Source organism: Mastigoproctus giganteus, chromosome 2, assembly GCF_048544385.1.
Source record: "Mastigoproctus giganteus isolate SK-2022 chromosome 2, ASM4854438v1, whole genome shotgun sequence".
In the NCBI taxonomy this organism is placed as follows: Eukaryota; Metazoa; Arthropoda; class Arachnida; order Uropygi; family Thelyphonidae; genus Mastigoproctus; species Mastigoproctus giganteus.
Window position 1 is genome coordinate 122353771 of NC_143576.1, and position 27956 is coordinate 122381726.

The following is a 27956-nucleotide window of genomic DNA, read 5'->3' on the forward strand; positions in this document are numbered from 1 at the left end:
ATCTTACTACAGAGAACTCCTGGCTCCTCCGTAGCCAGATGGGCTACTGTGCCCATCAAGAAGCGTAGCACACGCTTCTTGATTAGACTGGGGTTTGAGACCATGACCACCAAATACGGAGGATGCGGAAAGGTCAGGGAATGACCACCGCATATCCCCGGAGCAATATGGCCTTAGTTGCTAATGCTCCTAAAAAAAACAACAACAGAGAACTCCATTAAAAGGTAGTGTGTATCACACTGACTGTAGCTGTGATTTGCAAGAGACCATCTATGGTTCTCTCCTGAGCCAAAGAATTCCTGCTACTTTTAGCACCACACAACCTAAGAAATAAGTGTGATTGGATGACTAAGGGGATTAGGTAATTTAAGGCAGATTATGAGAAATCCTTAGCTAAAAAAAAGTAAAGAAAAGTAGCAAAGACTTTGTTTATGTTAACACTAGTAGGAAAGGAATTAACAATATTGGCCCAGTAGATATGAATAGGCATAACTATTGATGATCCTGTTCTGGTTTGCTGACAAATTAAATATTTTCCATCTGCATTCATGCGTGAAGAAGTTTTTAGGGATAGGAACACCAGAAGTGCACCAAGTTATATTGATTCTGTTATAACTAAAAAGAAAGTGGGAGATAATTGATAGCTACATGTAAAAAAGGCACCTAGGATTGATGGGATGTATCCAGTTATGTTAAAAGAATGAGCAGCAAAAGAACTAAGCAAGCCCTTTAGCCATAATTATAAGAGCATCTTTGAATTCACAGGAGATTCATTCTTAAAGATTTGTAGATGTATGTAAATGTCTGTTAAAGGTTTGGAGATGTATATAAATGTCTATCCTTTCACAAAGGTGGATTGAAGGGTGATGAGAACAACTATAGACCTGTAAGCTTGACTTCTGTTCTAAGAAAAATAATGGAATCAGTGATTAAAGAAGTATTGCAGGATCAAACAGGAATGAAATTATACAGAAACCATGGTATGGATTTGTTAAAGGGGGGCATCCCATCTGACCAGTATCTGATTATCTACTATGATGCAGTAAGGAAGGAACTGTATGCAAACAGTTTGACATTGTGTATTTCAGAAAAGCTTTTGACATTGTCACAAAAGACTGCTGTACAAATTGGAGTAGTATGGCATTAGGGACAAGTTACTGCTGTGGATAAAGGGATAGTTGAGTGGGAGAAGATGGTATTGTTATAAATTGACACTGCCCTTCTTTCACAAATGTTATTAGTGTAGTTCCCTGGGGTTCAGTGCTGGTTCTGTTGTTGTTTTCAGTATTTATTAATGATATTGATGAAGGCATCCTTTTATCCATAGCAGTAACTTGCCTCTAATGCCACATACCAGTTAGGTGGTATCACACTCAAAGGTGGTGGAGATCAAAAGAGACCTGGGGGAGTGATTGTACAGCCTAACATGAAGTTTTCTGAGCAGTACAGACAAGCTGCTAGAAAAACCCATTAGGCTGCATCTTGAGTACTGCATACAGGTCTGGAAACCTCATTTTAAGAAAGATGGAAAGGTGCAGAAAAGAGTAGGGCCAGCCTTAGACTGATTGGGCCCAATCAGGCCCCACGCTTGGCAGAATAGATGAAAAAAAAAAGAGAGAAGGAAAAGTTTTTTTTTTTTTTTTTTTTTTTTTAAGTTAAAGGGCTCCTGTGAAACCCAAAACAATGACTTTTTTACATGTTTAGAAAATATGATTAGCATTTTATTAATGAGTACAAAGAATGCAGACAAAAATGTTTTTTATTATTATTTATTTATTTATTTTTATTTATTTTTTTAAATTCATAATATGTGAACAGCAAGGCATCTCCATAGCCAGGTGGGCAGGAGCAGCAGTGCATAGCACACGCTTCTTGATTAGACCAGGGTTCGAGCCTGTGACCACCAAATACAGAGGATGCGGAAAGGTCAGGGAATGACCACCGCATATCCCTGTAGCAATATGGCCTTAGTTGCTAATGCTCCTAAAAACCTAATAACAACATGTGAACAGCAAAGTCTGTATAATTTATAAAGGTGTGGAAATGTTGGCCATTGTCTAGGTAATTATCTCAAGGCCAGTTTTTACACATCTCTTGAAATATCAAATTAATTAATTTTAAATGTTGGCCATTGTCTAGGTAATTATCTCAAGGCCAGTTTTTACACATCTCTTGAAATATCAAATTAATTAATTTTCACACATGTATAGCCACTTTAGGTATGGGCCAGACATAAGGTGGGGTATACATGTATGAAAATTAATTACTTTCGTCTGGCTCCTTCTGTATGGCCAAGAAATCCCTCTCGCCCTGCCGAATGCAGTACACATGGCTATAAAGTTGTATTGTAATGTTGGTGCGTTTTTATTTGAATAATTGTACTCCTTATTGTGTAAGTAAGTAAAATTTATATTATTCTTCATTTTATTTATGGAGTTGGAACTGGAACACGATATAAACCTAGTGGCGTAACTATGCCAATGCAACTGCATTGGAGCTGAGCTTGAAAAGAACCCTGCGAAATTTGGAAGACAGATTAATTTCTCAAGACAATTCATGATTTTAATTCATAAACGGCAAGTTTTTTTAATTAATTGTAATATATTCTTATCGACCCAGCGACTGGCCACCACCCGAGTATTGTTTAGACTGATTCCAAGCTGCTTATAGAAATATTAGTAAATAAAAGATAGTTGTGAAATATTCAGCAACACCAGTGTCAAATATTAAATATACAGGTAACCCTCATATAACATGGTAGTTAGGTTCCTATAAAATGTTGTGTTGTGGGAAACTGTGTTATACAGGGCTAAGAAAAAGTACAAAAAGGGAGGGTTATGTTCCAAAAGCTAACAAAAATACACTATTTTGTTAACAAAACTAACAAAAATACACTATTCTAAATTTCATATATCTTCTGCTCTCTTTAAAAAATCAGTAATCTGGGTTTCTTTTGCTTGATAAATCTTTGTGAATTTCATCGTATGGAACTAGCAGTTTTGAAGCTCCCTTTTGAACTTTAGGCTCCTTTCATTCAAGAATCTGCATTCAAATAATAAGTTTCTAATTGCTTGGCTAACTTTATGCCTTCCTGTATGCTTTTTTAGTATAATCATAATCAAATCTTTTTTATTTTAATTTTTTAGGAGCATCGGCGACTAATGCCACATTGCTCTGTGTATATTGTCTATAAATTGCATGTGTCCTGAGGTCGATTTTCAGTTTTGCTGGACGAAAAACCCAAGTTTCCGGGAGAAAAAACCATGCTACCCTCACCTGGGCCCAACTAACTCAGCCACGTTGTGAAAAAGACCCATAAAAATTCCTCCCATCATCGACGGGATTCGGACTCAGGTCTTTTCCACCTGGAGGAGGGAGATTCTATCAACTATGCTACCCACAAGGTAATCATATCATCAAAACCTTCCCCTCCTACTGACGTATTAAGTTCTGCTATCGCACCGATTCCGTTTTCTGCCAGTTCAACCATATTTCCTGAATGAAATGACTCTGTCCATACATTTTTCCACACGCATTTAACATTGATGGTTTTACTTCTTTCACCGATAAAGCTATGATTCTGATACAGTCCACAATTGAGAACTGTTTCCATGCCTCCCTTACTTCACTAGATTCGGAATCAGTTTTTTTTCCAAAATTCATTGTAATGATTTTCTGAAATAATGAGTTTTAAAGGTAGATATAATGCCTTGATCTAATGGCTGAATGAAAGAAGTTGTATTCTATGTACCTATGTACAACTGTGGCAGTAGGAACAAAACTTCAACGTTTGGATGACTTAAATCTTTTGGATGGCCTGGCGTTGCTATCCAATAGTAATAAAACTTTGAAATATAGATTTTTCCACAAGTTCAATAGCACAGAACATAACATGTGGATTTCCCAACAAAATAAAATACAGAGATTTCTCTTTTTTTTTTTTTTGACTAGCGAGTCAACAGCGGGGATTCAAAAAGAGTGGAAATATTGAAAAATTACATCCAACATATAGCAGGGTTTTCCCTGCACAAAAGCTCAAAAATACCGTTATGGAAAGTTTGACAAAATTCTCTAACCGTGTTATATACGTACTGTGTTATGCAAGGATTGCCGCAATTTATCAATAGTGTTAGAACGAAACTGTGTTGTGGAAGTACTGTGTTATACGGGGTTGCCTGTACATCACAGTCTGATTTTATTTTAATGTTGGTGAATTTACATTTTTTGTGTATGCATACTCTGATCGTTGTCAGAGGGTAATATGTTGTCGTTTTTAACGCCTCTCACACTAGATTTGGCTTTTCTTTTTTTTTTTTTTTTCTTTTTTTTTCATCTGAAACAAAAAACTTCAAGGACTAAGAATGAATTATTACTATGCTAACAAGAGACACATTTCAATTGCGGTTCGTTTGATCCTCACGTATGTCATTCTGAACCTGACCAGTGTATTGGAAGGGACCCTTCCCGTAATTAGCGTTTATCCCATGGTGTTCAGAGAGAGAGAGAGAGAGAGAGAGAGAGAATAAGCAATGACCAGGCAGAGTAAAGCGTCTACTGTTGTTAAGTTTATGGTTTAGAGGTCCATTTGCCATTTTCACAGAAGCATTCTACTCTTGTCTATTGCTCTGTTTCTATACAGCCAACAAGACCCAGACTTTGTTACTGGCTATGAATAATACATTTTATAACCTGTTTTATATGTACTGCATCTGTTCTGTTTTCGTTTGTGGTGAGAAAATTTGTTGAAGAGTTAATTGAAGGAGTAACTTGGGAAAAGACAGTGGGGAATGAAACAAAAAAATTCAGCCAATCACAGAGATTTTCATTTGCTTTATTGGCAGAAAGTTCTGCAGCTGTTATCAAGCATTATATACCATTCATTTTCAAGTGCAATGATTCTACATTTTTAAGTTTCTCAGAACATGAAAAAATTTACTCATTACCACCGTTTTTTTCCCAACTTGTGATAGAAAGGCTGAAGATGTAAGTAAATTTATTATTCCAGTTTTTGTTTACAAATTGTGGATTCATAATTTGTGAATGTGGGGCATTCACAAATTATGAATGATCCATGACGTCCAGTTTTCATACTAACATATGTTACTCATTGCTGTAGATTTATTTTACTATTATTTGCATTCTGTTGCAATTTGATAGAACGATTTTTAATTTTATTACTTTGGTGTCAATAATTTTTTTATTATTATTGAAAATTTGTTGAAAGATCATTTACAGATCAGAGAAAGATATAATATGAATTTCAAAAATCTATTTTTCTTGTCTGCACTTTTTTTTTTTGCACTTAGTGAACAATGAATGTGCACCTCTGAATAGAAAAGTATGCATTGATTTTCTTTGTGCACGATGCAATGCCAACTTTGTAGTGATTCTGTAATAAGTGATTTTATTATTAAATTCAAGTGAATTTATTATTCCAGTTTTCATAAGTTTACATTATGGACCATTCACAAATTATGAATGGTCCATGACGTCGGCGATCGTCAAACATTGTATAGTTTGTAATAATAATAATAACAAAATGATGATATCCAGCTCAGGACCCTTGGTGTGCCAAGTCCATACTCACCAGATGTGAACCCCTTATTTATTTTATTTATTTTTTCATTTATTCTTTGTCTGCACGGGTAGCGCAGTGGTATCGCCACCATCCTTCCCCGACGCCGGGTGGAAAAGGCCTGAGTTCGAATCCCGTCGGTGGCGCAATGAACTTTAATGGGCTTTTTTCACTCCGTGGCCAAGTTAGTCGGTCTCAAGCGTAGAGAGCAAAGTTTATTCCCTAGAAACTGGGGTTTTTTCGTCCAGAAAACAGACAAATCAACCAGAGAACACACACAATTTACAAACAAAATAAATATATGGGTAGATGTAATCATTTACAGGGGATCCTAATATCTTTTTTTTTTTTTTAACTATTCTTTGCATTTTGTTACAATTTGACAGAATGATTTGTAATTTTATTACTCTGAAAAGAAATACTTTTTCTTTTATTACAATAAAAGAAATACTGATATCAGTATTTCTTTTATTGAAAATTTGTTGGATCATTTACAGATCGGAGAAAGACTATAATATGAATTTGCACCAATCACTCAGAACTTTTCAACTTCCTTTCTCTGAAACTTTTGTGATCAATGGCTCAGAGACACTAAATATAAGAACTGACTCTGCAGATTTATGGTGATTATCTAAAATGTTTTTGTAAATATTGTACATGCACAATATTTAAGTGATATTGAAAGGCATTGTAATTACAAATTAATCACAAGAAAGACGAAGAGCCCGTTAGTTTTCAGTATCAATTGAAAACTAATTGAGAGTATTGCCATTCAAGAAAATTGGTGATACAGAAGATGCAAAAGTAGAAATCAGCATAGCATTTTTCATAGCTGTGCATTGGGTAATTGATTATAGTTGATCACAACTGTGCATTGGGTAGTTGATCATTTGAGTGACATTTGTGAATTTCTTTTTTCAGACAATAGGGTAAGGATTTCAAACTGCGAAGAACAAAATGTACTTCAATAATATGCAGTGCTGTAGCACCACATTTCGTGGATAATTTAAAACTTGATTTAGGAAATAGAAACAGTTTAATTATCGATGAAAGTAATGACATTAGTGTTATAAAAATGCTGGGTATTGTAATATGGTACTATTTGAATTTCAAGAATCGATTTGTGGCAACTTTTCTTGACATAATCGAACTCAATGAATGCATTGCAGAAGAAATATATGAATCTTTGATATCATAGCTAAGAAATAATGGATTAAAGTTGCACCAACTTATTGCACTTATACTGACAATGCATTCGTAATGGTTTAAATTAACAACGATGTATAAGAAATTAAAGGCTGAGATTCCCTGTCTGCTTCTTATCAAGTGTGTATATCATTCACTCCAGCTAGCGGTGTCAGTGAGTGTTTACCAGGAAACAGATTTTCTTATTGTTCTCACACCCACCTCTTAAACAGGCTTAAGAGGTGGGTGTGTGGGTGCCATATGGTGCAAGGAAGCCTGAGGCTTTTGCTGCACCAGCCAAAAAAAAATTTCTAAGTTACCTTGAGAGAGAGAGAGTGCGAGAGAGAGAGAGAGAGAGAGAGAGAGAGAGAGTAAGAAATAGAAGGGAATCACCAAGAAAGAGAAGAATGATGATATCCAGCTCAGGACCCTGGGTGTGCCAACCCCATACTAACCAGATGTGAGCCCCTGGGGTTAATAGTTTAATGAATGATGGAGTTCCACATTTGATCACTGATAAAGCACAAAGCGCAGTTATTTTATAAATTTCGTTTTTCTACAAGTAAATTGAAACAAAACATACAAGAAAATTTTTTCTAATCGTCCGTTGCCTTATAATTTTTTTTTTAGAATGTAAAAAAAGAATAAAAGCACACAAAGTGGCCATGCTAAAAAGAAGAGGAAAAGAGAGTCCACAGAAGCACTAGAAAAAAAAATTTTCTACACTAGAAAAAAAATTTTTCTAGTGCAATAAAATCTGCCGAGTATTTTGCTGTTATTCTTGATTGTACACCCAATATCGGCCATCGGGAACAGGGCCAAATTAAGGTATTCCTGCGCCCAAAGAAAGATTATTTCGGCGTCCTTTCCATATCCTAGAAATCTGGGTAAAGGCGCCGACTCTGAGCTATAATCAGCTTCTAAAAAAAAAAACTTATTTTTAGGCCACCTGAATAATCAAATTCATCTGTCGTGTCGTTTGTCTGTTTTACTGAACAAAAAACCCCAGATTCTGGAGGGAAAACCTTGCTATCTATGCCTGAGACCAACTAACTCAGCCATGTAATGAAAAAAGCCCATTAAAGTTCCTTGTGTCATCAATGCGATTCGAACCTGGCCCTTTTCATTTTCATTGGGTCACCATCCTTTCCCGGTGTGGGGAAAGGATGGTGACAATACCACTGTGCTACCCACGCAGACACAGGGGCTCCAGAAGCTGATTATAGTCTGTGTGGGTAGCACAATGGTATCGTTGCTCCTTTCCCCACACCGGGTGAAAAAGGCCCAGGTTCGAATTCCACTGATGACACTTTTCAGACAATAGGGTAAGTAAGGATTTCAAACTTTAATGGGGTTTTTTCACTCCCTGGCTGAGTTAGTTGGTCTCAGGCATAGATTGCAAGGATTTTCCCCAGAAACTGGGATTTTTCATCCAGCAACAACAGGCAAATCAACCCGAGAACACATGCAATTTACAGACACAAAAACACATTGGTAGATGTAATCAATTAGGGGAGACCTTAATAAAATATATTTTTTTCTGGAGCCCCTGTAAGAATAATGCCCCGGACGTTTGCCCTGTTAGCTCGTGCCTTAATCTGGCACTGATCCGGAACGTTTTGGGTCCCATTAGGGGCCCAGCAGCTAAATGACCAGAGGAACAATGGTACATGACACTACATATATACAAAGTCCATACACCTTTAAACCTCTGGCATTGACAGTGTTCTGTTTCACACTCACAATGTATACTATGTGGAAAAGTGGGGAACCCCTGGTAACATTTGACACTAAACACAATACATTCTACGCTCTACTCCCAATACGCCAATTGGTGTGTATGAACAGTTTATAAAATTTATTAATGTAAAGAGCAGTACTGGAGAAAATTTGTGCAATGTACTGAAATAGGAATTCGAAATATTAGGATTAGACATAACTGATATCAGAGGGCAAGGTTATGACAATGAAGCTAATGAGAAAAGAAAAGTTTCAGGTGTTCAGGCAGGACTTTTACAGGAAAATTCAAGGTCATTTTTTACACCATGTGCTTTTAACAGTTACAATCTAGTTCTAGGGGATATGGCCAAAACCTGTCCTGATGCAATGACCTTTTTTGGGACACTTCAACATCTGTACATGCTCTTTTCAGCATCAGCAAAGAAAAGGTCATTTTCCAAAAATGAGTGTGAAACAGAAACTAGCTATCTACCAAAGTAGTTGAATTAATTAATTAAATTAATTACATTGGCATTGTTTTGGTTATATCTCATATTGTGAATTAATTAATTCAACTATTTTGATAGATAGCTATGTTAAAATGATGTATTTGCACTAACCTACATGATAGTCATTCTACCTCCTAGCATTGAGGCATTTGCCCTTAAACACTTTATACTGTAGTGTTATTTAAACTGGATCTAATTTTGGTACATTTTAATTAGCAGCAGAAAATGCCCTTTTGGATTCTGTGCTGATTGGTGCTATTTTACTGACATAGTCGTAGACGAGTTGCAGTTTACCCCCCCCCCCACCCTTTATTCCTTCATCTTCAAAAAATCTTATTTTCTTTTTGATGCACTATATGGCACTAAAGAAAGGGACTGATGTTTAAGCTTGGTGAGGAAACCAAATCTAAGATGTGGGGGTTATTTATTTATTTATTAATTTTTATTTCCTTGTACCTTAGTACCTATTGCTGTTAGTGGCCAGTGTTATAATTTTCATACAACAGCTCCCCTCAGGCACTAAGGTCCACAAGCTACATGACTGCGTTAAAAAAAATCAGAATTTGCAGGAGCTGAGGGATTCTCCCATAGTTTCTCATGAATAATGACAAATATTATAAAACAAAAGTCATTTATCATACAAAACTACTTACAAGTACAGGCATACCTCGATTAACGAATAGGATGCGTTCCACGAAATTACTTCGTTAAGCGAAACTTCGTTTTCAGAGGTAAAAATACTATGGCCAGAATAGGGATACGTTCCTACGTAAAGAAAATGAAAAGCTTTTTTTCGAACAAAGAAAAGTTTTATTAAATAAACAGTCAACTTACATACAAAGTGAAATCACATTTTAAAATATGAGGTTAAAGTTGATTGTTTATGCTTTTTTTCTCTTTCATTTAACAATTGCCCATACGGAGTTATTGCATTTAACACTGATCGCTTAACTATAACACTTCTTCCTAAATCAGGATCATTTTCACTAAAAAAATTTAAAACGTTTTCAAGATCATTTAAGCACCTTTTTAAATCTTTGGTTGTTAACACTTTTTCGGCAGGTACTCCTTTAACTTCGCCTTCATTATCTTTGTCTTCGTTGCTAACAAGGCTTTCTAAATCTTCCACTGAAAAACCATCATCTTCTGCATTCAATAAATTTCTAACATCCTCTTCATCGACATTTTCGAAACCTATTTGATTGAGCCATCTGGATAACTTCATTTCTAATTCTTGGATGTTATTTTCTTCTTCTAGTACAACTTCTGGCCATATTTTGCGCCAAACTCCATTTAAGCATTTCTTAGTGACTTCTTTCCAAGAACTATCAATGCTTTCAATTGCGTTTTTAATGGTGTAGTTTTTCCAAAAAGTTTTAACTGTCATTTCCTCTTTATCCTCTAGTTCAGTTAAATTGCTTAAAGTTCGACGCAGATAATAAGCTTTAAATGATGCTATTACTCCCTGATCCAATGGTTGAATCAGGGAAGTTGTGTTTGCTGGAAGAAACACAACCTTGACAGGAATGCATGTGTCCAACGTGTTAAGATCAGTAGGATGTCCCGGAGCATTGTCTAACAACAAAAGAGCTTTTTCTTCAAAGTTGTTTTTTTGACAATACTGTTTTACTCCAGGACAAAAGTGGTTAACAAACCAATCAGTAAATAACTCCTTGGTAACCCACGCTTTTCTATTTGCTTTCCATATTACAGGTAAATTCATTTTTATGTTACCTTTTAACGCCCTCGGATTTTCTGAATGGTAAACTAATAACAATTTTAATTTATAATCGCCAGAGGCATTTGATCCAAAGAGTAACGTTAAACGGTCTTTGGCTGCTTTGAACCAAGCAGCTGATTTTTCTTCAATAGAAATGAAGCTTTTTGTTGGTAGCCGTTTCCAGAACAAACCGCTTTCGTCAACATTGAACACCAAATTTGGTGGAAAATTTTCACGTTTAATTATTTCCTTTAGTTTTTCTGGAAACTTATTTGCAGCTTCAACATCTGCACTTGCAGCTTCTCCTGTTAATTTTACACTATGAATCCTGGCCCGTTTTTTAAATTTCTCGAATCAACCACGAGAAGCCCCAAAGGTTTCCGTAATTTCTTCAGTTTGTTTAGATTTCAGGTGATTAAACAAAAATGGAATATTTTTTTATGTTAAATGGGGCTTGAAATTGCGGACTTCGTTATATCGAGGCTTCGTTATCAGAGGTAACGTTAACCGAGGTATGCCTGTATATACATAATTGGTATTCATTTACATCTAATGTATTCATTTTTCTCATTTAATCTGTTAATACATGCTATCATTTCCATAAAATTTCTCCCAGTCAATAATATCAACTCTCTCTTTCTCTCTACAGCTGCAAACACTAAACTAATTCAATCTTAATCACTTCCTCATATTTCTCTTAATCAGCAATATCAATTCTCTTCACAAAAGCAACCCATAAGCTGACTTAATATTAACAATTCCATACATATCTCTCTCTCTTAATTTAGCAATATCAATTTTCGTTACAACTTCAACCTATAAACCAATTCAATACTAGACATTTCTGTAAATTTCTCATAATTTCTTCAACTTCATCCTTACTTTAAAATAATTAGTTTTATCTAAGTACCCTTTTCAATACAATACAGTTCGGAGGACTTACCTTCCTTCTCTTTCACGGTGGGATTCCTTTGAGTGGATTCCTTCTACTGAGTGTGGTGAAGTCTTTCTTCTTAGTTGAATTCTGCCTTGTAGCTCTTCCAGTACTGTCTTATTTCGGGAACAGTTCTCTGTTATTACTGAAGGAAATTGCCACAGCAGTAGTAGAAGCGAGTGCACTATCTGATTGGCTTGTTACTCAGCTTCTAGGTTAACTTCTAGCACAGGAACATGCCCGGCGGAACTCTACACTATGTAGCGGGACACTCCCAGAACTGGACCTCGAACTGAACCCAGAACTATCACTGCAAGTCTGCAAGAGTGGGTTGTGGTTGTTGTTCAGAGATGAACAATCTCTGAACAACAACCACAACCCACTCTTTTGGCACAAGAACCTTATTTATTTCCTTTTTATTTACCTATCTCCGCCTATCTGATTTAAATCTGACCCAATCATGGTGTTATTCTTTAAACTTGCTCTTTTTCTTTTGGTGGGAAAAACGGAATGTTTTTCTGTTTTCTGGGAAAAACAATGGTTTTCTGTTTTTCCCAGAAAACAGAAAAAAAACGTTGTGTGAGAAAAACAGAAACACATTGTGTTTTCCCACACAACAAAACTCTTTAATCTTTTACCTCTAGATCACCTGCTGACAATGCCTTTGAACTGCTCCATACCAATGCCCTTTCCCAAAATGCACAAATTGTTGCGTCCTCAAGTAGCGGTGTAATAGAGGGATTAAATATTATAATTATTATTATAATTAGCCATATGGTGCAAGGAAGCCTGAGGCTTTTGCTGCACAAGCCAAAAAAAAAAAAAAAAAAAAATTTTTTTTTTCTGATTTACCCCTGAGAGAGAGAGAGAATCAGAAATAGAAGAATGATGATATCCAGCTCAGGACCCTGGGTGTGCCAAGCCCATACCATATGTGAGCCCCGGGGGGGGGGGGACGGTATTGTTTGTTTGTTTTTTGGTCTTTAGGAGCATTAGCAACTAAGGCCACATTGCTCCGGGGATATGCGGTGGTCATTCCCTTTCCGTATTTGGTGGTCACGGGCTCGAACCCCAATCTAATCAAGAAGCGTGTGCTACGCACTGCTGCTCCTGCCCACCTGGCTACGGAGGCACCTGGGGGTATTGTTCAGGAGCTTTTAATTTTAACCCTTCCACACCTGCCATGCCATTATTTACCATATCCCCACCAGGCCTACTTCAACTAATGGAAATATTTCCATAATGATGTTTTCATTATTCCTTAAGTGCTTTACTTCCACACACACTATACTTACTAAGAGAAATATATTTGTAAGATTTTTATGTCTTAGTTTCATGACGTTTTCAGGTTTCTGTTGCATTTGTATTGTGTATAACAATCCCTCTGTTGCACATTCTGTAATATTAATTATTTATTGATGTCGATTTTATAACCTTTATGTGAATAAATCATAAACAATTATTTTTTAAATTAGTACTGAAAAACTGGTATTTTTGTATGAATACCGGTATTCGGGATCCTGAAATCTCGGTATTGTAAGCCCTACTATGTAGTACATACCAAACTATTACATTACTAAATAACACTTCTGATGTTCTATATTATTAGCCAAATACAAAAAATGCTGATCTACGTGTTATGGCTTTCAACCTATTTATTTACTGCTGTTTAAAACACTGCAGTGTACTGCATTAGAAGTTATTGTTATAACGTGATGTTCTTTCCAAAATTACCAACGACAAAGGCTGTATGATTATATTGTTAAATTGTATCTTGTTAAATCTTTAGCTGGATTCAAAAATAAGCTAATTTATGTGATTAGGACAACTAAAACTATTTATTGAACTCAATTTATTATGTTATTTAAGTAAAAAAAAAGTCGACTAAAAACATTTATCTGCTTTTAAGAGGTTGAAATTTTCAGCTGTCCCATGCTGCGTTTTTCATTTCCATTTTTGGTTGTCACTGACAATTGTGATTTGCCGAAGTTTGCACTTGGCTTGCAGATGGGACCCGAATATCAACTTCATCAGTATTTTAGACTCCCAAGTGATAAAAAGTTAGTAAATTTCGAAAATGCAGGAATGTCCTTCATTACCCTTTGGTCATTGACTATTAAAAAATGAGAACTGTCTTCCATTCCTTGATTTTAACAATCAAGATGAGCATTTAACATTCATTTAAAAAAAAAAAAGTTTTTTTTTTTTTTTTTTTGTGTGGTCTGATCTTCTGCTTCCAATGTGTTTTTGACTATTCTTAGCTCAATTAGATACTTAAAAGACTAAGCCAGTAGTTAGACTTCACTTCTAAGAGAGACTGTCTGTGATTTAATCAAGTGTCACCATGTCCATCTAGTACAGTGTCCTCTCACAGTATCAAGTAAATCAATCTTAACAATGACTAAAAGTATAGAATGCAGCATCTACTAAACTAATTTTACGAAATGACATTCTTTCTGCATTGAAGTTATGTTTAGCAACGTCTGTAAGGGTCTAATGAATCACGGCATAAAATATTTATGCCATGATCACTACAATGTGGAATTCCATTTTTATTTTTTTAATTATTTTTCTCTCTTCTTTCATTGAATTTATAACACACACACACACACACACACACACACACACACACACACACACACACACACACACACACACACACACACACACACACACACAGGGGGGTGGGGAGTAAAAGCAAGGATTAACTTTATATAACAACTTCTAAAGTTACATTTATTTTTATTATATTTTCTAGCTAATGTATATGATGATGTTTCTGCAAAGATCACTGCTTTGAAATTAGATAGCGAGTGTGTTGGAGGTGGTCGCATTATTCATAATCCAGAGGAGAAAACAATAAAAGTCTTTGGTTACTCTCAAGTAAGTCTTATTTGGTAATTTTTCACTGTTTTTGATTAGTCAATCTCTAATGCTCAATTAGTGTCAGAGTACTGTGAAAATCCTTCATGTAACTAGGATAGTAACTGACTGAAGTTAGATTTGGAAGAAGCATTAACCCTTAAATGTTAACCTTTTGGTCTGAGAGAAACACTAACCCAATATTTGTAATTTGTTCACTTACAAGTAAATTCTTGGCATTTGCTCTTGTGTACGTTCCATTGAGAGCAAATAAAGCAGAAGGGTAGTATTTGTTTGTGTAAATATATGTCCTTTCTGTCAATTTTTTCTCCTTGGCAGTCTCACAGACCAAACATTAGCATTTACTCTCAGAATGTAAGGAGTGACATTCCGGGAGTAAATGCTAACAAAAAGCATATATGGCTCAAATAGGAATGTAACTGCGAAAATTGATTTACATCTGATTTGATTGCAGACAACTTACTGAAACAGCCATACAGACTTACTATTGTGGGTATACCGCAAAAAAAAATTGGCAGTTGGATACATCACTATTCTGTTTTGATGAAGGGAAAAAAAAAACTCTGCTCTTATATAAACTAAAACAAAATAAAACAGTGATTCTTCTATCCACCACACATTTGAGGCCACTATCAACAAGGAAAGATTATTGAATTTTACAATTCAACAAAAGGAGTTGTAGATATGTTGGAGCAAATGTTGCACATTTGATCCAACAGTGTGAGTTCCAGCCAAAAACTGTCTGATAGCCCCTGTGCATTTTTTATGGAATGAATAACATAACACTTGTAAACAGTTATGTATTATACTGTCATAATGCATTCAGAAATAAAATAAAACCCATCAACAGGCATGACTTTGCCGAAACAATGTTTCATGCTCATGAAACCTTGGCTAAGAAGGTACCTAGGAATGCCAACATTACTTGACCACTCATGGTCACGATTACTGAAATTCTGGGCAAAAATATGGATGAAGGCCCAACTAACACAGAAGCAAGAAAAAGAAAAAATTATGCTTTTTGCTCATTGGTTAAGAGAATAAAGACCAGATATTTTTGCCAATGCTGAAAAGAATGATATATATCAAACATTGGATGGAAGTGTGTTTTTGATACAAAAATATTTGTTAAATTTTTGTAATTTTTAATAATCTAAATATGAAATGGCTGTATGTTTCACAAGGTATACATTAATTTGCAAAAATATATATAGATTGCTGTAAATAATGTTTAATTTTGTGTGTCCCACAGACCAAAGGTTAGCATCTTTGTTCCTGCTGCACTGTTGTTAGTATTCTAGGGTTAAAGTAGAACAAACCATTTCAATAAGAACTGAATAGGCCTAGGGAATCTGTCTAATGGCCCCAGGGGTTCCTCCATCTCCGCATTGCGTACTCTGTTTGTGTAGCACAGAACTCTGCGAAGGCGAGTTTTTCAAAAAGTGTAAGTGTATGGTTGCGTCATGTTATTCCTCTGCCCTTTTAGTCATTGGGCCCCTGGCGGGACCCCACTGTTGCCCACACTTTGCCTTGAGGAGGCAGGTCAGGCATTAGAGGGATCACATATTTACTCTGGCAGGCTCTGCCACCTAATTTCTGAATTAGGTGGCAGAGCCTGCAGGTGGCAGAGTCAGGCATTAGAGGGATCACATATTTACTCTGGCAGGCTCTGCCACCTAATTTCTGAAGATGGACTGTGTGTTTTCTTGTTCAGTAGTGTTCTGATACTTGCAGTGGCAAAATGCACACTGAGGTAGATGAAGAAGACAAGTGTTAGGTGAGCAGCACAGTGATCATAAGTGGTGACCAGGTTTGCATTGGGTACGAACACTAATGTTGGCAGTAGAAAACTGCTTATTCGTGCAAAATCTAAGTGTTACTGTTGCTGGCCATTTTGAAGTTTTCTGTAACCTGTCTTAATGTGACATTTTATTTTTAAAATTTTTAATTTTGCACATAAAATCGGTTGCATTTGGTTGATAAAACCAGCTGCTGAGCAGAAATATTTGCATGGATATTTGAAGACTTACAGTAAACAAAGAAAACTTGGATAGCAAATATATGCAGTTTGTTTTGATTGAAAGCATAAAATTACAGCATCATGCTTTGTAATAGCTAGGCCATGTAGCTGAATGGTCAAGTGTGAGAGTGCAGCAATGCACATGCATTTGAGTGGACTGTGGGTTGAGCCTGTGTGACTGCTAAATACGGTGTGATTATTGTATTCATTGTTAAAAATAATTAATTGTAAACTTCTTTGACCTAGTGGTCATCTTGGAGTATTAACAAGAACCTTCTCTTTATGCTGTTAGTAAGCACAAATCACTATGATGATGGGTTTGGCTTTATTACCCACCTCCACTTTCACATGGAAAAGAACTCTGATGAAATTAGAAAGTCATGAATATTTGTAAATTTTTTAACAACAGCCTGAGGGATATCCTATAGACAAACAAAAGGTGAAAACTAGAGATCATCTTATGCCATTGGTTAAAATTTTAGAACATTACACCCAAATTTCTTGTGTAAAACGGCTCTAATTGAAATTAGAGAGTTTATATATTCATTGTATAACTCAACCTCTCTTTTTGATTTGAAAATTCATGCTTAATCATACATTTGCCACATAAGTCAACTCCCTTTTATCTTTTCTATCTCATGTAGTAGTGTAATGCAGTAAAAATTGCACTGTCTTTTTAATTAAATTATTTCTGCTCTTTCTTTTAAGTTTACATTGTGACATTTTATTAAATTGCGTGGTAAACTGAAAGAAAGCAGTATATACAGTACTCCCTTATGAGTAGAAGATTACAAAACTAAAACTTTAGGCATAGGTCTTGCTTTTATAGTGTATGTGAGCAGCTTTCATTATGTATTCCAAGCCTTCCTTGTAGCCTGTTTAGGAAAAAAAGAAAAATCTGTCTATACTGTGGCACAACCACTAGGTCAGACGAGTTAACATCTAATTATTTAAACAATGAATGCAGTCGGCTACATTTAACAGTCATGTGGACTTGAACCATGGTCCATTCAAATGCATACTTTTTGAAAAGTCAAAATATAAACCTAGAAACATAACCCTTGAATTCTTTAAACTGTTTTTGCCTGATGAAGAAAAAAAAAAATTTTTGAACTTTAAAAGATAAGCAACAATGTTTATTTGTTTAAAAATATATATATATCTATTGAATTGTAATGTATTGATATTAATTAATGTTTTTATAACCTTAAGCACATGCCTTCAAGCTTAAGATTTTGTATAACTTGACATTAGTTCTTAAAATTTTAGACAATTTTTAGTGCTTCAAATGTTGACTTGTACTCTGGAGTACACAGTATATATATTGCCCTAGAATTTTTTTAACAACAGCATAATGTCTTGCATATAGGAACAAAAATTAAAGCTAGCACATAAAATAAATGTGATACTATCAACTAATAACATCTGAATTAAGGAACACTCTCATACCACATATAAAAGTTACTACTGAATGCAAAGTTAAAAGATAAGTATCTTCTGTGACATTGGATAACATTTGACAGTATTCAATGGCCAACATGACTAGCCTCAAGTGGGAATGTTTGAATGGCTGTTTGAAGAAAAGCACCGACGGTAAACCAAACATGGTTTATTTTGGTAATTTGCTCTATTCAGAGGTTGGCTGCATAAAACTAAAATTGTATAACATAAGTTTGTGACCCACTGATTGTCATTTGGGCTTAACAGGCAATATACTGATTATCACATGAGCATCACAGACCATATCATAAATTTCAGTGGTTAGTACATAATGATTCGGATCAATCACTATTTAAGGGAAAAGCAGTTTGCTGATAAAGTTCCTATAGCGTGCCAGTAGTTTTATAGTCGCTTTCCTTGCCTCTATCTCTTTGCTTTACATTTTATCTGCTCATAATTAGACTGGTAAAACTTAGGTGTTAGAGGCAGCAAAAGACATTGAAAGTGTTCAAAGAGAACTGGTAAAATTACTCTAAAAATTGATAAAGAAAAAACTCAAAGTAGGATTTTCTTCTTAACAAGAATTTCTCTTGTTAAAAAGAATGCCTGTTAATGGCATGCAATTGCACCAGGAAAAAAAAAAAAAAAAAGAAAGAAAGAAAAACTTAAATATCTATTAAATTACATCATTGTGAATTTTAATATTTCTTCACTTTGGAATTTACTTTCAATTGCATTATTAATTTCATTAATTATTTTTAATTGGAAAAATACTGTGACTGCGTGAAATGTGACGCTTAATTCACATGTGCATGACCAAGTCGGTATGGTCAGTTTTCTAAAAAAAAAAAAAAAAAAAAAAAAAGGGTGATCAGGTTAAACATATGAAAATTTTAAATGCTGTTCAAAACTGTACTTATTGTGAAAGAATATATTACTGATTCAGTATAAAGTAGACATTTTATTACCACTACTTATTTAACAAAACTTTAGTCTACTTCTCAGGTTTACAACATTGAATTTTTCATAAATAGATATTATGACCGTGCCTTCAATAGCATCAATAAATTGATTTCCATATTTTCTATTCATCCATTTCATCCTCAGGACTAGTAAGTTCATAAATCATTGTTTCATCTGAAGTATAACTTGTATTTGCATCACTGTTGCCAGTTGGTATTATTAGAGGGTCGCACAACTCTTCCGTCACAGCATCTTTTCTTAGATATATGAGCACAATATTTTTTCCAAATTTCTTCATTGATTGAGGTTAGTCCAAGAATAGCTAATTCTAACAATTCATAGATATATCCCCAGTAATATTAAAGTTTGTAATGTATTTTTAAAATCTGCCCATACATATTCAATGGCATTATTATATCACAGCGGTATGGTTGCATTCTTAAAACTAGGAATTCTTTTTTTTTTTTTTTTTTTTTTTTTTTCAAGCATGGAATCAAATTTGTTTTAAGAATAGTATTCTGCCAAATCTACAAGTTCAACTTTTCTAAAGTTGTCACTGAAAGCAGTATTATTGTGGGAAAGCCAATCCACTTTTTTTTCTGTTTTCTGAATGATGAGTTAGAAAATTTGTTTAACTGGATGAAATGATAGGGTGCATTGTCTATAATTATAACAGCCTTTCCAGGTAAATTGGGTAACAGTTTATCTGATGCCCATTTTTCAAAAATTGTTGAATTCATCTGACCACGAAAATCCCCAGTTGTTATGTTTGCTTTGTACACCAAATTTGAATTAGGAATAAATCGCATTTCTCCACCTGCACATACAACAATAAGCCATTTTGAAGCATTTCCAGATTGATAGATGCCGGAAACATTTTGACTTTGCCAGCATTTGTTATTGTTATTTGTTTTTTTTAGGAGCATTAGCAACTAAGGCCATATTGCTCCTGGGATATGCGGTGGTCATTCCCTGACCTTTCCGCATCCTCCGTATTTGGTGGTGACAGGCTCGAACCCCTGTCTAATCAAGAAGTGTGTGCTACGCACTGCTGCTCTTTCCCACCTGGCTACGGAGGTGCCTTTTGCCAGCATTTACTAAATGTAAAATTGCTATTGATCCAAGTTTCATCAGTATAAATGATAGGTCTATCTTCTCTTCTAAGTCGAATTATTAAATGAAATTATACTTAAGACATTAAGTGTAATTCCATTTTTTTTCCATTAAAGGCTTTTGCTTTCAGATTTTTTACAAGTAATTTGATTTCATGAAGAATGTTTCAAAAAGATTCTTTTAAAAATAAAATTTATTTTCTCTTTCAGAACTGAAATTAATTTAGGTATTGTTGGAACTCTTTCTTCATATATGTGTACAAGTCTTGGACAGTTCTCCATAACTTCTCTATCAATTTTGTCCACAGAAGATGCACCACAGCTTGTTTTAGTTCACATTTTCAGAGATTTGAAAGTTGGATTCTTGTTATCTTTTCCTTCCCTCCTAATTTTTTTTAATGATTGTCTCCTGAAAATCCCATGCCAACATTTGCATGTTTTGTTGCTTGTTTAATTGGCAAGCTTGGAACTCCGTTTCTGAATTGCAGAATGTTTTTTTTTTATTTGACTGCTTCTTTTTTTTAAGATAGATCAAAAGCACTTAATGATATTGCTGCATTTACAAACTGAATAGCCCAGTATTCTCCTTAAGTTAATTTTATTATTAAAAGAGGCTATTTTTATAGTTGCTGCACCTGAGTATTTTTCTTAAATTGTTCAATTAAACATTGTTGTAATTAATTGTGGAAATGTATAGGTTAATTTATTTTGTAATGTGATTCATATTCTATTACTTAAATATGGCCCTCAGCATGCAAAACTTTTCCTATCCATATTTGATGTTTGTATAAACCTTTTTTAGAAATTCTTTGCTCGGGAGGCTCCAGCCTTATATCGTAGATCCCATGCCAAAACCACGAATCTGCAGAAAGACAGTTCTGAGAAAAACGCATTTAAAGATTCTTTGACTTTGGAAAAATCAAGTTTTTAAGTTTAACTAAATTTTGTTTTATAAGTACCTTCCAAAGATGTTGTTTTTAATCCATATTGATAATTTAAGATTGCCATATGTAAGGGCTTAAAAAGCACTTTAGGTTTTGGTGTTGTGATGTTCAAAATGTTGTTAGATTCATAAAGAATTGAAAAGGTGAAAAAAAAATTTTTAACACACTTTTCTTGGTCAGAAATGAATAATTTATTAATAAAACAAGGTTAGAATAACATATACAAATAAATAAATGAAAAATATATTAATAACACGTTTAATTACAATAATATACAAGTTGATATAAATTAATTTTCAGTATCTTCTTCACTTAAATCTGGTGCTGGTAAATTATTCCTTATTTCTACCGATGCTTTTAAATTTAAATAGAATTTGTGATACTCCTTCGGTATTGTCAAAATATTGGCACATTTTCATTAAATCTTTAAGCTTTGCTTGAGATATATGAAGTTCCCCACTATAGACTTTGGGAAGGTTAGGTTGCTCATTGCTGGATCTTCCTTTAGGTCTTTTTAGGTTTACTGTTATAAATTCATCTTTGTAGTTTGTTTTGCAAAACATTTTGACATGCTCATCCTGTCCTTTTTGGAATTCAAGGCAGCAGACTTTTCTCCAAGGAACAATGCCTTTAAGTTGTTTGGCGAGAAAAGTAAAATGGCAAAAGTCATCACATTGCATGATACCTACACAGAATGGCATAGGTTTTAATCTTGCACTCTAATTATTTGGGCCCATCCCTCAGGGACATACATACTGGGTACATACTTGGCTTTTCTCTCAACTTTAGGATGCATTGAGTCACACTCCATTTCTGAATGGTCTGGCTCAAAAAATGTGTGTCTAATAGTTTTTAAACTGGGAATAATTTTTAACAAGTACATGCACGTCGAAGCAATGTGACGAGACTATCGTCATCAGAGGTTTGGTTTTGTTTTTTTTTTTTTTTTTTGGCACATGTGCCAAGTCCACTCATCGGAGGGTACATAATTTTTATCATCATCTGAAACTTCAAAGTGATTCAAAGAATCACAAGAATGCTTTTTCTTGCAACAAATTGCAAGAATTTTTCACATTCTTTTACTCATTGTTCCAAATTTTACTTTTGACCTTAAAAATGAGATGTTACAAAGGACAACTGAACAGCTGATTGGCAAACTGAGACAAAACCATACATGTAATAGTATGCACGAGCTGGCCTCCCCCACCTTACTGTACATGCCAAAAACACAAAAGTGGTACTTTCGCAAATTGCTCTGTCAGTATTTACCATGCCAAACTAACGAAATTGCCACATTCGTGAATCCGCATGGTGAGAATTGTTTTTCTCACAGATAAGGAAAATCCCTATAACATCTTCAACCACTTGGCCTCGAAATACAGATACGCATCTTTGGCAGAGTGTAGAAACAACCTCAAGAATGCATTTAGGTAAAAAGTACCAAATTTGCATATTTGTGGTTTTGGCGTGGTGCCAACAATATGTCCATAGAAATGCATTTATAATTGTTAATTTTAAGATTCCTTGTGTTCTCTCATATGATGTAGTCATTTCTTCCTTTCAACAATAGTCTTTAATATATTGCAGCCAGTAATATGGGATCTATTGGATAAAGTAGACGACTTTATCCAATGACAATGTTCAGTTATGGGTTTTCTATCACTCTTAGATCCTTGTTTGAACCTCATTAACTTTTGGTTGCAGGTGTATCTGAAGGACTAAATGCTATGTTAAAATCATTAAAAAGTTCATTCATCAGGGATATGCATCTCAGTCAAAATACTGTGGCCAAAGCAGAAATGCCAACTCTGATTTTAGTACACAGTGGGCAGTAAAGGGTGCAATGCTGTACAACTGCCTGGAAATTGGCAGTAACTACTTTGTCTCCCCCCCCCCATGGCGACTTTGTCTTTATTTTTTCTCTGTTCTCTGATATATTCAGATACAAAAGTTGAGTGCTGGTTCCATTTATAGAAACCTTTTGAGCTGAAAAATTTTTGTTATAGGCACTTCGAATTCTTTTCTTTTCTTTTTTTTTTAATAATAGATATGTTCTCATGTATTTAAATCTGTAAATTGGCCAAAGTTTCTATTTTATACAGGACTCATTTTAAAATTTCTGTAACAATATGCTTATGCCACATTGTAAAGACACCCCCCCCCCAAAATTTAAGAGATGGGGCTTGCACAAGCCCCCCACCTCTTAAATTTTTTGGGGGTGTCTGAGCCCCTTGTTTGAAAAAAATATTTTGATAAGATGTAATAGACTGTTTTAACTGGGCATTCCTTAGCTGAAATTTTTCCTCAGTGAGCCCCTTGTGTGTTGTGTAACAAACTGACAGCACAACAATGGGTATGACTATTGCTGTTTAATAAGACTTGCAGGATATTATAATATATAAAAGAACTTCTGTGTTATTTAATTCATTATTAAGGTCAGCTTCATCAGAAATCTATGTGAATCTGTGGATACAAAATTTAAACCTGCTAGTTAAACAAATATTTGTATGTGTAATGTCTAAAACATTTGACTTAAATAAAAACAAGGTAAAGTTAATTTAGCATGACATTTTTAATGTGGAACCTTCTGTAAGAAGATTATACAATTATATAGTATGATGTTATTTTACTAATTCATTACTGTGTCAATTCCAGCTGCATTTTAAATTTAATTCCTTTCATCTCTGATTGAAGTATACTCTCAAATTAGAGTTTGTGTGATTTTGATGCCACGCTGCTTCTCCAATTAGTGTTTTCAGCAAGACTATAATATCCTGTTACTGGGTATAGCATGCCAAACTTTGAATTCTCTCTTTATGGCAGTGTTGAACTCGCTTCATTTGCTGTGTACTCCATGGAGATTTATTACAGAGAAAACAACTGAAAACCATTTTTGCCACTTTGTCCCCCCCTTGAGTTTTTTTAACTCTGTCACAAATAAAACGTTCCTCAGCTACTATTGAGTGCTCACTGTATAATTTTGTTCATTAAGTGTATATGCCCATTTTGATATTCCTAGTCAAAAATATTCCTACCCTAAATTCACTTTTTTTGATCTTTGGCTCAAAATATTTTTACCAAATTTAGTCAGATTTATTTGCTATTGTTATCTCTCTCTCCCTCTTTTCAAATCTATCACTCACTCTGAATTATTATTATTTTTTTTTTTTTTTTTGTTACCTCTTTACCTTCTCTAGTCTGATCTCCCTGAAAGCCTCTCCAGTACTGCTTTTTGTAGCCTTTGGAATCAAATAGCTTGCTGATCAATGTTTTATATGCTGTGATCAATCATCAAAACTGTCAATGGTTTTGAAGAATACACTTCATTATGTATTATGGTGACCTGTTTTATTTATAATGAAGTCTACTTAGTTTTAATGAATTGTCACCATTAACAGCTGTTTTATGATTATTGCCGTCTTCTTAGAGGGTGGGTGTGTGTGTGTGTGTCCGATAATTCAAAATAAAACAACATAAAACATAAGCCAGTAGCATGACAAAAAATGTAGAGCGAAAAAATTAACATAAAATAATGTAAAAATAAACAAACGGGGAGGGGGAAGTAAAGGTAAGATATAAACAGTAGCCGATAGTCCCCTATATAATTTAGCACTTTAATTCCAATTAATAAGACCGATATAAAATTTAAAATAATGCCAATTATAATATGATTTAGCGGTTCTTCCCCTAGAAGGTACCAGTTCCGAAAAACGTGAAATATCACCAAAAAGGGTTAAAAGAACTACTGAAAGAAAAACAAAATATCAAAATAATAGACTGACCATTATGCCCCATATCAACAGTGGACCACGAGGACAATAATGGTCATGGAATATTTATTTTCTTATTTTATGTTAAACTTTTAAGCCATTATTTAAATATATATATATATATTTTTTTTTTTATGAAAACTCCAAACACCAGAGGGATTAGAACCAATAGTAATTAGTACTGTGCTTGGGATGGAGTTAAGAAGACGAAAGAAGATATTCATTGACATTAGACTTGAATTTCTGTAGACTATAATTTTCAGGAAATATGTATGAAGGAAGGTTGTTCCAGAAAACAGCAATTGAATGAATAAACGAGGAAGATGAAAAGTTGGTTCTGTGAGTTTGAAGTTGCACAGTAAATGGATGTTGGCTGGTGGCGGCACGTGTTCGGACTGTTTTGAAAGAGAGAGAGAGAGACCGGGAATTATAGAAGCCAATTCAGAAGAACAGTGCCCATGAAAGTATCTGTAGAAAAGGCATGCAGCAGAAATAGTACATCTATGAGATAGAGAGTAGAGAAACTCTGTTAGAGATGAGTCATTAATTAACCTAACTGCCCTCTTCTGAATGGAATCTAGAAGCCTGAGAGAGGTTTTAGGAGCACTGCCCCAGATGTGTGAACAATATTCCATGGTAGGGTGGATTTGTGATTTGTGCAGAGCCAACAGCTGTTTGGAAGAAAAGTAATGCAGAGGAAGCAATATTTGTAATGTGCTTGTGCCAAGAGAGAGATTTGAAGTCAGGGTAATCCCCAAAAGAGATATATCGTCATGCCTAGAAATCGGAGTGTCACCAATGATAAGCATAGGTGCAGAAGAATCCTTTTTGTGAGATATAAGACAGGACTGGGATCGGCATTTAAGAAATTGGTAGTGGATATTCGAGAAGTTGAAGCTGATTGAGCAGGGCGAGGTTTCTCAAACTGGAAAGTAGAATGCAATGTGCTATCATCGGCAAAACTATGGATAGGATTTCGAGTCAATGGAAGAAGGTTATTAATACACAAGAGGAAAAGAGTGGGGGAAAGAACTGAACCTTGGGGGACACTGGCATTAGTGGAGAAGTTAGAAGACAGAGAGCCATCTACCATCACCCTCAGCAAGTGGTCAGAGAGAAAACTGGATAATCAATTACAAAAAACAGTTGGCAAACCATAAGATAAAAGCTTGTTTAGAAGACCTTTATGCCAAACACGATCGAAAGCCTTTGAGATGTCAAGAGCAACTGCTTGTGTTTCACCAAACTTTTCCATTGAATTTGTCCATAAATGGGTAACACAAAACCAGAATATCACCATTGGATTGATGCTGACCGAATCCATACTGGCGATCGTTGATCAGATGGAAGGTTTCTAGATAGTTTAAGAGTTGGCAGTTACTTGATTTCTCCATTACTTTAGAAAGAGTAGAAGTAATTGCAATGGGACAATAATTAGGTGGGAGGGATTTGTCACCATTTTTAGGAATGGGCTGTATATGAGCAAATTTTCAAGCAGAAGGAAACACCTTTGGAATAAGAAAGTGAAAAAATGCAGCAAAGAACAGGAATAAGTTCAGGAGCACAGGTTTGAGAACAAGTGGAGAAATACCATCAGGACCTGGAGCTTTCTTAGCATCAAGATTCGTCAAAATCCTTCGGACATCCTTTTGACGGAAGACCACAGGAGGCATTGAATGGAGCATGTTGGGAATGGCGGGAGATGTTTTACCAAGATCATTAATACATGAGTTGGAAGAAAAATGGGATGCTAGCAGGTCAGCTTTATCCTTGGCTGAAATGACAATAGAACCATATGGTTTTGACAGAGGTGGGAGCAGAGATGAGCAAAAGTTGCGGCCAATAGCTTTGGCAAGAGACCAGAATGCTCAGCTACCATTAGGGCTAGAAGCAAGTTTTCTACTCTGAGCTTGTTAAAAATCTAGTTTGGACTGATTAATAACTGCTTTACAATTGTTGCGAGCTTTGGTGTAGGCAGAAAATGAACCTGAAGAATTGGAAACAAGCCAATTATAATAAGCAAAATTTTTCTCTTCAACAGCCTTAGCACATTTATTGGAAAACCAAAATTTAGATAAAGAACTATATTTTAAAGTTCATGGTAAAATAAAGTATTCCATTCCTACAAGAATAATTTCAGTGACATGATGTGAACAAACGTGGACATCAGAAGTTTTGAAACAGTAATCGGACCAAGAAAAAGAAGAAAATAAATATCGCACAGGTCATCCCATTTTGCATTCTTGTAATGCCAAACTGCACGAGGTTGGGAATAGCCATGAGAGAAAGGCTCCATTAGAGAAGAGATGGTCCCCAAGTTGTGATCTGATGTGCCTAAAGAATTGGAAATCTCACTTCGACCGTGTACTTAGAAGAGCTGTTTGTGAGAAAGAGATCAAACGTGTTGGCTGTATGGTTAGGATTGTCTCATATTCTGGTAGGTAAATGAACAATCTGTGAGAGGTCATTAGTAATTGCAAAAGCCTCAGTATCTCGACCAGCTAGATCTGTGTGACTAGAGAATGGAAGCCAGCTGTGGCTGTGAACATTAAAATCGCCAAGGAAAATTACTTCACTGTTAGGAAAGTTGCACCAAAGAAAGTCAAATTGCAAAGAGAGAAAGTCAAAGAGTTCCAAGTGATTAGTGGAGTTGAGAGAATGTTAGAGACAACAGATGAATTTGACACAATGAGGTAGAGAGAGAGAGAGAGAGAGAGAGAGAGAGAGAGATATTTTAAGCCAGAGAAGATCAAAGAGAGGAGATTCCAAATTGCCAAGTCTCTGACAGGGAATATCAAAACGGACATATGCACAAATACCACATTTGAGGCGAAAGGAATCATACAGCGAATAATTTGGGAAACTGAGATGAGCAGTGGTTGAATCAACCAATAACTGAGATTCTGTCAGAAAAAGCACATGGGGTTTGGAGGACTGCAAGTGGAAATTTACATCATTGAGATTAGAACTGAGACCATGTATATTTGTGAAATGAACTAGGAAGTGTTTGGGAGCTTTAGATCTTTTTGCAGATAAGCTTGCTCTATTAGTTTGACAATTCATGGTGTATTCGATAGTAAGAAAAGGTGGGATCGGGGTTATGTGCTGTATGAAGTAATGAAATTTTTTTGGTATGGCGTACACAGGGTAAGAATATACCCAGCTCCTCGACATAATGTGGC

General features: G+C 35.1%; 1 protein-coding gene across 1 annotated transcript in view; it reads left to right on the forward strand.

Annotated features, from left to right (window-relative positions):
• The window catches only part of LOC150089535 (14 kDa phosphohistidine phosphatase-like), a 54262-nt gene that overhangs the window by 22192 nt on the left and 4114 nt on the right, over positions 1 to 27956 (forward strand). The window contains exon 2 of the mRNA XM_090368654.1: positions 14401 to 14525. Within this exon, the coding sequence (XP_090224780.1) occupies positions 14401 to 14525 (125 nt within the window). The remainder of the gene's footprint in view (positions 1 to 14400; positions 14526 to 27956) is intronic.